Here is a 13,309-nt window from a genome sequence, read left to right on the forward strand (position 1 = left end):
ACGTAGGCCTTGATGGAAGAATAATATCGAAGTAACCGCAAATTCTTCACCTACTACCAAACCAAAGGAGATGCGCACCTAGAATTATGTTTTCCTTTATTTACCATGCATGTTGTCCATGGCCATACATAAACTTCACTTTCGTAGTATGTCTCATTTTGCACATTATGAATGGCATACAAATGTATTCCATCCAAATTCTACAAAGACCCAACGTGTATGCATGACCAATTGAGTACATATAGAGAGAGTTTTTCTGGACAGTTAACTCATTACCATATTTCATTTTTCTTGTGATAAATATTCAAGTTTGTAGATCACAGACCACATGCCCTAAGGCGGCGTTTTTGGAAGAGACCAAATACTTCTTGGGTCATACACCAACAAAAGATATTTACATAGATATAACGTGTATTTTATGTTTTACACAAAAATTGAGTAGTTTCCGTGATGATCATTATTACTATTTTTAAATTCAAAGTGTAATGGTTGTAAACATATTTATTTTTCAATACAATGTGCACATTTTTTTATATATATTTAATTATTTATGTAGAATTTATTTTTATAAACGTTAATGAGCCATAGCAACGCACGAACATTCAACTAGTATTCATAGTTTTTAAAAATATGTTCATGTGCTCTGAAAATATTTGGTTCCTATATTTTCTGGTTCATGAAAATTATTCACATAAAAGTATAAAACTTTTTTCATGTTCATAGAAAAATGTTCTGCAAAATGAGAATATAAAAAGACAACCAAAAAATGCACATAAAAGTAGAAACCAAAATCTAAAAAATAAAAAGGAAAACTGAAATATGAAAAAGAACATATACCAATAAACCAGACATCGAGTGAAACAACAAAGAAAACCAAAAAACAAGGGTAGCGGATATAGTGCCAACAATGTAGGTTGTGGCGCACTGCCTAAAGGGAGCTTCTCTTGGGCAGTCCATTTTTACGGCCTCTTTGTTTCTTTAGCGTACGTATGTGCGTCGTTTCTATTTGGCTTTTTTTCTTCTGGTTTTCAAAGAATTGAAAAATGTTCATATTTAAAGTTCAAGTTAAAAAATATTTAAATATATAAGAAATTCAAATATGTAAAAAGTTTTTTTTGACACAAAGCACAGTAGGAGAGGCTCCTACTGTGGTATTTCATTCATTACCACAGATATTTACAGAGTTGGTGCAAGCACCAATTACATGAGGCAGAAATAGGAAAAATTAAATTGTCTCTATAAGAGCTAAGATGTGTTCTGCCAAGGTTTCAGGTACCTTGAAATATGTAAAAAGTTCAAACTTGAAAAACATTTATACATAAAAATTCTTCATATTAAAAAAATGTTCATATTAAAAAATGTTCACATTTAAAAAATATTCAGATCTAAGAAAGTTCAAACTCAAAAAGTTCAGAAAACCCAACCGCACTAGAAAACCGTATGCTAAAAACCAGTAGAACCGATGAAAACCTAAAGAAGACCGAAAGGAACTCCTGCTAAACGGGCTAGCCCACGTGGAGCAATCGCATGAGTGTGCATTATTGGTGCATGTTGTTGGCGATATATGGGGATTGCCGAAAACAACAACCCCTCATGAGAAGCAACTATTGACAAGTTTAGAGGCCAATGCATCCATAGTTCGCTTGAGGCGATGGACGAGTGATATGCCGCAGTGAGCGGTGTATAAAAGGGGTACTTCTATGGGAGCCTATATTTGTGGCTTATTGTCGAACGGTTTGCTCCCGCTTGCAATAGTTTTACATGAGCCGCTCCAAATCCATCCCAATTAACATGCATTGTTTTATTTTCCCGTTTCTTCTTCTTTTTTATTTCATGTTTTCATTTTCTATTTTTCCGTTTTCATTTTTTAGAAAATTGAACAACTTTTAATTTTGAATACTTTCAAATTCATCTTTTTTCAATTTTTAATGATTTTCAAAAAATAGAATCTTACATTTTTTAATCCGTTGTTTTTCAAATCCAAACATTTATTAAATATGATTTTTTTTAAAAGTCATAAAAGGTAAAGTAAAAAAGACATAAAAAATCAGAAAGGAAAAAACATAACAAAGAGAAAAAGGAAATACAAGAAAAAAATTAGAAGGAAAAACAAAAAAAACCCACAGAAAATCTCGGAAAACAGGTGAGAAACAACGAAAACCCGCAAAAAACCGGACAAAAAGTTGCAGAGGGTTTCAAAAACCGATGTGGTGCCATGTAAACGGGACTCAGCTCATCGTTGATAACCTAGGCGGCGAATAGGAAATGCCCCAGTAGCCCAAATATATTTGGGCTTGCAAAGGGCAAATCCAGGTGGCCCGGAAAGCCCACTCTCACTGATTTTGTTGTTAGTACCAGATCTGCCTGAGCAATGACACACTCATCATGCACCTCAAAAAACCCGTGGGCCCACCAGTCTCCAGTAAACCCTTGTCACGACCGTACACGGCGAGGAGAGCTGCTCGGCGTACGCAAGGAGTACAAATGCACTTCAATGACACGCGGGCCCCGAATTTCTGGTGCAAACGTGGCCCCACTAGTCAGCGACAAGTTAAAAGAATAAGGTCGAATTCACCGCGTCGCCGTGGCTCTGGCGGCGCGTGCGCGTCGTCTCCGCCAGAATTAAAACCCGCAGAGGAAAAAAGGGCACGAGGTGTAAAAAACAGCACGCACCAATCCTCCCGCCCCCAGCGCCCACCCCAAAACCCTAGCTAGGCCCTTCCCTCCGCCGCGGCGCTCGGAGCCTCAGGCCGCCCCGGGATCCCGAGCTCTCCGCCGCAATGGCTTCGGCGGACATGTTCCCCAACGTGTCCTTCTCCGACGTCAACGCCGCCGCCGCCTCGGAGGAGGCTGGCGGCGCCGGCGGCAAGGCCGTGTTCGGCCTGGACGCCGCCTCCGGGGCGGCGCGCCTCAGCCTCGTCAGGACCGGGGCGGACCAGGCGATGGAGATCGGCATCTCCCTCTCCGACGCGCAGGTGCTCGCCGCGATCTCTGTGATTTGGGCAGAGTGGAGCTGTGGGAACCGAATTCGTGCGTTTTGGGGAGGCGTGTGTGCCATTGCTTTGTGTTTGGAGAGTAATTTTTGGGTTTCGCAGATATTTAAGCTGGGGCGGACGGAGTGGCTGTGCGTGAGCGGCGAGACGGAGGCTAAGCCTGGCGTGGAAGAGGTACTCTTCAGTTGCTCTGTTCGGTTTATGTTAGTTTCGTGCTTCTGCTGGATATTCCCCTTTTGAAGATGTGTCGGCTCAGTTCGCCCAATTTTATGTTCCGAGGATTAGTTGATGCAGACTTACTGATGTAGAGAAACAGTTAATTTCGTGTAAATATGCTTGAGTGGAGGTTTGGTGAATTTGATGGAAATAGTACTATACTAGTTCTGTATAATGACATGAATATTGCAGTTTGTGTTGCATTTTGTATTTTGAAAAACACTATTTCCTGGCACATTTTATTCCAGTAGTGACTTAATCAGTTCTAGATGAAACTGTACTCTGATCTCAGCATGCAGTGTACCTCTTTAATGTAGCTTCACATTTGTATAAGAAAAGCAACAACTCTCGACACCTTTTCCCTGTTTGCAAAGGACTCTGGTGCTTCCTACCCTGAAATAGAGCCTAATAAAACTCTGAAAAGTTTTTTATATTTTTACCTTGACATGGTGTAAAGATGGATCCCTGCTGTGTAACACTTCCTTGTTGCCACCCTTTTCATTTTTCTTAATGTGGGCTATACATTAGAACCTTCTTGTATTACATACTGAATGACTTCATGTTAACTCTCAATTCTTTGAGGCAGAAATTATTTTCAAGAGCAATTAAGGTTGTTCTTAGGTCAGAAGCTGAGAGCAAAGCCTTCTCTCTAGCTTTTCAACGATGGAAACAACAAATCACTAGTGGAAAACCTGGTTTGTTCTTTCATTTCTTGTTTCTGATAATTCTCAGTGTTAGCTTTAGAGTCTCATCATACATGACATTAGTTATATCTCTCAATCTCCAGTAAATAACGGTCGCAGTAGCTTCCCTCAAATACAAGTGCCTTTATATTCTACATAATTACCAACAGAGTGGTTTGATATATCATATCCTATATAAATGTATTATTATCCGATGAAATAGCAGCATACCGTTTTTTTACTCGTAGAACTTACACCTCATATTGCTTTACTATTGGAGGATAACTGTAATTTAGTGAATGAATCTAAACCGTGCATGATGAATTCTACTGCATGTTTTTTTTTGGTAGATGCACTAAAAATACGTATACCTGTGGTAGATTTTAGTTCGGCGTGGAACCTGAGAAATAGCAATGACTTGTCCATCTAATAACTTGTGCCAGAAATCATGCCTCGGAATTCAATGCTTCTTTTTTCTTTGGTGGAAACACAACTATAGTTCCTTATGTGTATTATATTGCTTCCTATCTTTCAGGTGAACCCTTGGAAAATGGATCAATAATGGTTTCTAAAAGCAAATTTGATACAAAAATTGAGGCATCTTCAGCACAGATGTATTTCCACTACTATGGCCAACTATTACATCAACAAAATATGTTGCAAGATTTTGTGAGGACAGGTAAATATCTCTTCCTGTTGTTGAATTACCCGCTTAACTGAAATTCCATTGTATATGAACTTTAAGAAATGCTAACCTACATTTTGAATTGAAGTTCTCGCTTATTTGATTCTGTTATCAACATGGCGTGGAACTTGCCTTCTGCACAAATATAACAGCATTCTTTCGTTCCAGGGACATACTATGCTGCTGTAATGGAAAACCGATCCGACTTTGAGGGTCGGGTTGTGGTTGATGTTGGAGCTGGTAGCGGTATTCTTTCGTTATTCGCGGCACAGGTGCGCTCTAAACTTCTTACTGGTTCTTTCACTTCATTGTCTGATAACTTAATATGTGCTGTTTTTCACATTATTGTCAGGCTGGTGCCAAACACGTGTATGCAGTTGAGGCATCTGAAATGGTTGAACATGCCCAGCGGCTTATTTCAGGGAACCCATCGCTCGGACAACGAATCACGGTTTGTTTCATATCGGTTGGATTTGGATACGTCTCTTTTCAGATTCCCCCTTTTCACTCAAATGAAACTGTGCCCCGCTCCCTCCTAATTAGATCATCAAAGGCAAAGTTGAGGATGTCGAACTTCCAGAGAAAGCTGATATACTGATTTCCGAGCCTATGGGTATGGTTCTCTTTTAAGTTTTCTGGACTGTTCTATACTTTTGTTGATCTGTATGCCTACCATGTTCTATCTTGTAGTGATGTTCAAGGCTAATCTGTATACCCTTGTTACATCGGGAACTCCAGTCTAGATTACTAAATGTACTAGAATACATCATAGTTTCAAAGTTCAAACTAATACTAAATGTACTGGTTTTGAATTGCAGTCTATTTTGAAGACAATTTCCTACAATATGTTTGATTCATCAGTTTATTTTAATCTGGTTGAAGTTTAACCAACCTAACCTAATTAGACTCAAAACACATACTAGGACATGAACAACACGGGAAGTCCTACTAACACACACACATAGGGTATGTTTGGTTGGTATACTAGGGTTCCACACTTTGCCACACCACAGACCGAGTTAGACACCCGTTCGGTTTGTAGTCACACTTGTGGCAAGATTCTTTTCATGCAACCATGAACCCACAGACTCAGAAAAGTGTGGCAAGGTGTGGTGCTCAATTTGGTCACTTAACCTTAGCCATGAAAAAATTGTGGCAAATGTTGGCAACCTTAGTATAGCAATCAAACAAGCCCATAGTCAAGATTATTCCAACATAGCCCCCCCATTGTTTGTAGCACAGTTGTTTTTGTTTGTCTGTATGTTTTTGTTGAAGTCTTAGGCCCACTTCTTTTTGGCTTCTACGGTGGCTTATGGGGAAGCTTCTTCCTACCAGCTTCTCCCAGAAGCCCGGATTCCAAATTTGTTTCGGCTTATACTCTAGTTTAGATCAAACTAGATTATAAGCCAAAACAAATTTGGAATCCGTGCTGAGGAATTCGTGCTTCTAGGAGAAGCTGGTGGGGAGAAGCCTCTCCCAGCAGCCGCCGGAGAAGCCGGAAAGAAGTGGCCCTTAGTGCTCCAACAATTACTTGTATACTCATTATTATTTTTTGTTTCTGAAGTTTGTATTTATTATTTGGTACAATAATGTTTTGTAGGAACCCTTTTGGTGAATGAGAGGATGCTAGAGTCCTACGTTATAGCTAGGGACAGATTCCTTGCTCCGGATGGTAAAATGTTTCCAACGACGGGAAGGTATGTTTCTTATGATTTCATAAGTCTGGATAATAATTATTTATGGCATCAGCCTCCACTCTCCAGTTACCACCTGCTTGGTTATATATATTTTCTATTGATTTGTATCATTATTTCTTGTGCACTTAATTAATTGTTGTTTTACATTTCTTGTTGCACAAGAGACATTTGCATTGGTTGATCATCCTTTGTGGCCTCATGGACACCCCAGTTTGGGCTTGGGCAAGAACTTTGACCCACTGGCCTGAACCAAAAAACTAGACATTACAATAACGAGAGATAATTTCCAAAATATGATACTAATTTATATAAGAAAAAATAACAAATAAAGGGCCCAGCTTCTGAGCATGTTAAGGGGGTTCACACTATTTTGCATTCTTGCGCAATCTTACAAAATAGTGCTCTGATACCTGCCTTGCTCAAAGATCAAAGCCCGGCTGGCTGGTGCATTGGTTCATATGGTTTTGTCTAGTGTGTCTGGCTGGTGTTAGTATTCTCCCTCCGTTCTCTCTTCTCCCTGTTCTCTCTTGAGTAAAAGCAGAAAATGAGGGACTAGCACTACAGAGAAGTGGAGAACATACAAAAGTTTCAGGCAACAGATGCCTTCTTCTATAAGCTTTTGCATCAACGAATGCTACACTACTCAGTAACAAATGCCTACTTAACTTAGCAACTAATGCTTGCCCTCAGCAACCTATGCTAGGACCTATTTATACACAAGCTCAGCTTGCTCCATGAACCTACTTGCCACAAACTGACTGTGGCAGGTTCACTGAATTCTGGAGCAAGTCAAAATCAACTGTGCTTCTACTTTTCAGTTCACAGCCTGCAAACCTGACAAGCCCAACCTAGAGACAGCTGCAAACACATTGCAGCTTGGTCTGGTCCGTGCAGGTGCAGTGCGAACCCAGCCACGGGTGAACGCCAATGTACATAATCTCCCTCAGGGAAGTTGTCACAGCCAGCTGCATGCGGCGACAGAGCCTGCCTATCTATTCAATACACAACCTATGTGCACTGTTCACACACACAGGACACAACTCATGTGCCTTGTTCACACACAGCAAGCACACAACTTATGTGTGCTATTCACACTACAGCCTGCACACAACCTATAGGTGCAGGTCACACCATGGCAAGATTACATACAGGCTAACAGCTGGTTGGAATTAAGAACATTGTTGGAAATGCTGTGGATGCTAGTTCGCAGTACCAATAATTTATCAGCAAAATAAAAGAGTTGGTCACATTGTACATGCATTCAGTTTGACAACATCTATATTCTGGAATCATCATACAGCCAATGGAAGTTGAACTTCACATCGAGTTAATTTTATTTGAGAGTTCTAATACATTCTTTGGGACGGATTGGAATATATTTAAATAATATGTAGTTCTGGAGTTGAATCATTTTATAAGCTGTTTGACTCAGCCTGAAATTTCTAAGTTGACAAGCTTGCAGTTATTGTTTTTAATCTATTTAAAAGTTACTCACTGCTGCTCGACTTATTGAACATTTGTAGGATTCACATGGCTCCGTTTTCTGATGAATACCTTTATGTTGAAATGGCAAACAAGGTACTGTCATTTGCTAGTTGTATCCTGTCAAGTGCTTTTTTCTGAAGCTTTATTAATCGCACTGCATTAATTTACCAAACTAAAACATAATTGCCGAGTTCTACTTTTGGTGGGGAATTTACTTTGTGTTATTGTTATGGATAATATAAGATGGAACAGTACACATCATGAGGCTTATGTTGTCAGTCTTGTGTATCTACGTGTGAGGTGGCCCTGTGGAGGGCCTCATTAAACCAAAAGGCAATATAGGGTGGTTCCTCGATTTAGCTTCATACCCTGTCCGAGAGAAGAGAGGAATGTGCGGGTCTGTGTGTGTTTATATGTAACTAGCTAATCACAGGAATCCCAAGCATGTCCAACAGCATGTTGTTTATATTTAAAATTACAAACATGTCCAACAGCATGTTAGTCTTTTGTTTCTATATGCTAAAATAATGCAAAGTTTTTTTTGTCCCCCATCCAGTGTCCAAAAATGGTCATGCAAAAACATCTGGGTCTTAAGTACTCTACAATACTTGCTATGCTACCTTTCATATTCTTCCAAAGTACTTGCCATCAAACCAAGTTTTTCTCTTTTCTTTATACACCCCGTTCCTGATAATAGTATTCTACCAAGTCACTGGTGATTTACCTTCCCAATGGAATCCTTAGCATGTCTCAAGTGTAAGGTGCATGGTGCACTAATGAGCAACTAACACCCAGAAAGAGTTATTAGGCTAGTCAATGAATGGAAAATAGGCATTATTGTCTTTTTCATTCGGTGCCTTGGTGGAAGTGCAGACTTACAAGTGTATTTCCTAGAGGCCAAGGGCCAGAATATACACATACAAGTGTGGTGAATATGTAGAAAACCACTCATACAGTGGGGAAAATACACATCAATATAAACTACTCTAACACCCACCCACCCATCGGTCAAAAACTGAGTTTGGAGAGCTATAAGCTGTGTCAGGAAATAAATATCAGTTATCACCTCCTGTGGAAAACTCCAGAGGAGTCGACGTAGAGCAACCACTGCCACATGTATAAACCGCTAGACGAGTCGACATATATTGGCATGCAAAAGCCGAGAGAATAGTCAACGGAGAGCGGCATGTGTAAGCCATGAGGGGAGTCGAAGTTGAGCAGCCTGAGGAAGCCGCGAAAGGGATTCAATGTAGAGTGGGGGGCACCATTGCATGCGGAAGCTGTCAGAGGAGTCGACGTAGAGTGGCATATAGATGCCACAAGAGGATGTAGAGCGGCCACCACTATCTGCAGAAGCCAGCGAAGATGGCACCCTGTCATGTAGGCGAGCATTGATAGAAGGTGCATGTCAGAAGCCATTGTAGGAGTAAAGGTACAGGCGTACAGCGGCAAACACCGCCTGCGGAACCTGCTGGCAGGCGCATCGTGCGAGACAAAAGTTGGAAGAACGGACACAATCAAAAATCATATGAGAGCGAGGGAGAGAGACAGTGTTTGTGGAGAACATTGTACTCCGTACTATTTTTTACTATATTTTTTTGTCAAACAATTTTACTCGTATTGTATTTCCTGGAGGTTAGGGTCAGAATATATGCAGGTTCAAGTGTAGTGAATATACAGAAAACCCTCTTACAATAAGGAAAATACACAGTTATATAAACTACTCTAACAAAATGGAGGGAGTACGAATGCCAAGAATCCTTAGCTTGTCCATGATTTGTTATGTCATGATGCTGCACTGTGATCAGCATGTGCCCACACCCGTGAATTTTAAAATGTGAACTAACGTAATAAAACAATGGTTTTTTAATAGGTAATCCCTCCATTTAAAATATGAGATGCCACACTTTCCAAGATTTAACTTTGACCAATAATTAGTTCAATATGTAATCCATGATATGAAATGCTGCTGCTGAATTCGTTCTCATCTTGCTCTTTCCAGTAGTATCCATTTTGTTTCACATAATTCAAATATTGGTTGAACTAATTGCTGGTCAAAGATAAATCTTAGAAGGTGTTGTGCCTTATATTTCTATGTTGAGTGAGTGCTAGCTACCATCTCTGCAGGAGTGCATATGGCTTACTTTCTGTTTGCATCCATTTTTATTCAAAGAGTATAACCTGGTGCAAGTCTGTTGTTTTAGTGCAGGTATCTCTCATTTCTGCGGTCTTATTTTGAGTTTATGTACTTGCAGGCTCTCTTTTGGCAGCAGCATAACTTTTTTGGTGTTGATCTTACACCCTTGCATAGTTCCGCGTTCGACGGATATTTTTCACAGGTGAACCCTATTTGACCTTATCACTTAGTAGCTTTGCATCTCAACTTGTCTGCAGCTAGCTATGGTAAACTGATAATCGAATGGTTAATTTATGTTGTCTGTAATATTCTGTTCAGCTACCTCTGTAGCATGTGTCATCCTGCCCTATGGTTTACCCTGGAACTGCAGCGACATTCAGAGTGTCACTAGTAACTAGTCCTATTTGGTCCTGTTTGTAGTTGATCATTAGTTTTGCCTTCATCTTGGATCGTTTAGAGCAGATCCTTACCCTGCCTCATCTTTGGTTGGAAAGAACCTACTACTCCACTCCCTGTTTTTGGGCACATAGTATGATAACAATAGAGCATTATTGTAACAAGTGCTGAAATGTTTTTCTTTCTGTTTCTAACCAGTTAATTGGTAAATTTAATTGCGTTTAGTTTCTTGTGGATTTCACAAAGTTACTAACTGAGATGAACAAATCTGGCTACTTTTTTGTTGTTGCTTGGTTCTGATACAGTTGAAGCATGTTATTGCTACTCTGACTGTTATTTGTGTACTTCATATATGACCCAAGAATGTGTGCTCATGCGAGTGACTGTTTCATATTGACAAATCTAAATATTTTGCAATTCTTGTGCAGCCTGTGGTGGATGCGTTTGATCCAAGATTATTGATTTCTCCACCCACATATCATACTCTTGATTTCACTAAAATGAAGGTATACACTCCTGGAGATGAGATTGAAGTTACATGCCAATTTTCTTGAAGTTGTTTTGGTTTGTGCAAAATGTGGATCATTATTTTTCTTTTTCAGGAAGAGGACCTTTACGAAATTGATATTCCTCTAAGTTTTGTATCCTCTGTTGGCACTAGGGTGCATGGGCTAGCTTGTTGGTTTGATGTATTGTTCAATGGAAGGTCAGAACATTTCTGTGTAGTATTGATTTGTTCTGCCCTTCAACTTATACCATCTTCAATATCCTTATTCATTTCTCTGGGATTAAAAGTATGGTATTTGTAATGTAGCACTGTGCAAAGATGGCTTACCACTGCTCCAGGTTCCCCTACAACTCACTGGTACCAGTTGCGATGCGTACTTGCGCAGCCATTGTACGTTATGGCTGGCCAAGAAATAACAGGGCGACTTCATCTTGTCGCCCATAGTGCACAAAGCTACACAATATACTTAACACTGTCAGGTTGGACGACCTTTTCTTCTTTTGATGTCACTACTACCTATTGCTTTTGAATTTTTGAAACTCATGGTTCTTGTGCCTTTCTGATTCTTTCTTGAAGCCAAAATGTGGGGTGTGGGTGCGGAGCAAGGCGGCATCCTTCAGACATCCACAGCAAAACTTGAACTTAAGGAGCCGTATTACAGGATGTCTCAACCTCAGCAATATATGCCACAAGACCAACAGCAGCCACTATCATCTTTGCAGGCTCAAGTAAGTTCGTATTTTTTCTATTTATGTGTTGGATGGGCGCGCATCGTTTTGAACAGTTATCTTTATGTGGTATGCCGTAATTATTTGTACAATATCTGTTTCATACAGAACATTGAGTACACTAGAAATATCACCATATGGCATGTACCTCTGTTTCTGAAATAACATTGAAAACACTAGGCATGTACGTCTGTCAGAATATTGACACCACTAGAATAGGATAATGTTTGGCTAAGCAAATGAGCAGCATGACCCAAGACACCTGCCCATTAATTCCTTTTGGGATTCGAGCATGGTCATTAAACCTGGGCATTCCCGGTTTAAAATGGTTTAGACAGGTTTCTCAAACCAGCCCGTCAGTAGCAGGTTTAATTGGATTGGTTTGGTTTACACCGTTTAATTAGGATGTGATAGAATGGGTTGGTGCGGGCTGGTTTGACGGTGTGTACGGTTTCGGAACCGGGGCGGGAGCTGGGCGGCGGCGGACGGCCAGAAGAGAGCTGTGAAGATTTCCGCGGCGGCGGCGAACAGCTGAGACAGCAGCTGGGACAGCGCTTGCCGAAATCAGACGGGCGGCAGCCTGAATTGGACGGGAGGTGGCGGCTGACGGGGGGAACAGCGGTGGCCGGAAGAGAGACGGGCGGCGGCCGGGACAGCGGTGGTCGGGATGGAGGCGACCGGAATCCGACAGTGGCCGGAATCTGCAGGCGGTACCATTCGAGCAAGCATCTCAGCGCTGTTGATGGCGACCCTCAAGGCGAGCTGCACCTGGACCTGGCGGTTTGTGTGCCTAGTGCCTAGGGGTTGAATGGTTTCTGTTGGTTCAGCCCGCCTCAAACCAGCTAGCAGTTTTGTGCTCCCAGTTTTAATCCCGAAACCAGTTCAACCTGGTATAAACTGTGTATCTGGTTTGGTGCGGTCTGGGCTCATGGTTTAGCAGGTTTGACACCAAACCATGAACAGGCTTAATGGTCATTGGTCAAGTGGTTGAACATTAGCACATTTGCTGCCAAGGCACATAATCTGTTATTCAAACCTTCAAACTTGTTCTGTTTCCATGTAAACCTTGAAAATTGTATTTCTTCTATGTTACTGCATCTAACATTTATACTGCAAACAGGGATCTGAACAGCAGATGCAAGATGGGCTAAGCCCTGGCATCACAGTAGAACAGGAGAGAGAGACTGCAGCTTTCACTCGATAGGGAGGAAACGTGAGGTGCATGCTTTGCTTCCTGCAACGAGCTCAGGTCCGTACAACAATATGCTTCTGCTGGATGTTCCCATGTGTAGCTCCCAATGGCTAACATCGCGTCCAGTGTGGTGGTAGATCATTGTGTCAAAGTTGTGCAGCGCTGCAGCTAATTGTGCTTGCGGTTGCCTGGTTATTTAATGTCAGAAAACAATAAGAGTATCTGATCAGACGTGAAATTGGAGGTAGAAGGCATCTAACAGGGAAGAAGGTTGTATGTTCTTATGTATAATTCTATTATTCTGAGTTGTTGGTTGCATTTTTTTAAATCTGTTGTAACGTCTTTGCTTAATCAAAAAATGAAAAAAAATAATGTCGCTCGTGAGTTGAATGTTGTTAGAATGATAGTCGGCAGTCGCTCGCTTGAACTTCACAATTAAAAGGCGAGTCTTGCTGAGAAATTCATGTCATGTCTCTGTTTTTTTTTCCCTATGTCATGCATATACTAGCAGCATGAACTTTCTGAACATGTCCAAACATTTTTCGCAACTGCAGTACACATGAAATGAAGCACCGGTTACTAGCACATG

At 40.9% G+C, this 13,309-nt stretch overlaps 1 protein-coding gene across 1 annotated transcript; it reads left to right on the forward strand.

Moving 5' to 3' along the window:
• The first annotated feature begins 2,726 nt into the window (after positions 1–2,726).
• Positions 2,727–13,048, forward strand: LOC124674177 (probable histone-arginine methyltransferase CARM1). Its single transcript, XM_047210214.1, has 15 exons — positions 2,727–2,975; positions 3,096–3,167; positions 3,796–3,904; positions 4,428–4,571; positions 4,746–4,849; positions 4,930–5,028; positions 5,121–5,190; positions 6,178–6,274; positions 7,798–7,852; positions 10,015–10,098; positions 10,721–10,798; positions 10,895–10,998; positions 11,107–11,279; positions 11,377–11,528; positions 12,649–13,048. The coding sequence occupies exons 1-15, from the start codon at positions 2,781–2,783 to the stop codon at positions 12,730–12,732; spliced, it is 1,620 nt and encodes a 539-aa protein (XP_047066170.1). The 5' UTR covers positions 2,727–2,780; the 3' UTR covers positions 12,733–13,048.
• The last annotated feature ends 261 nt before the right edge of the window (positions 13,049–13,309 follow it).

Source organism: Lolium rigidum, chromosome 7 (assembly GCF_022539505.1).
Source record: "Lolium rigidum isolate FL_2022 chromosome 7, APGP_CSIRO_Lrig_0.1, whole genome shotgun sequence".
Classification (NCBI taxonomy): Eukaryota; Viridiplantae; Streptophyta; class Magnoliopsida; order Poales; family Poaceae; genus Lolium; species Lolium rigidum.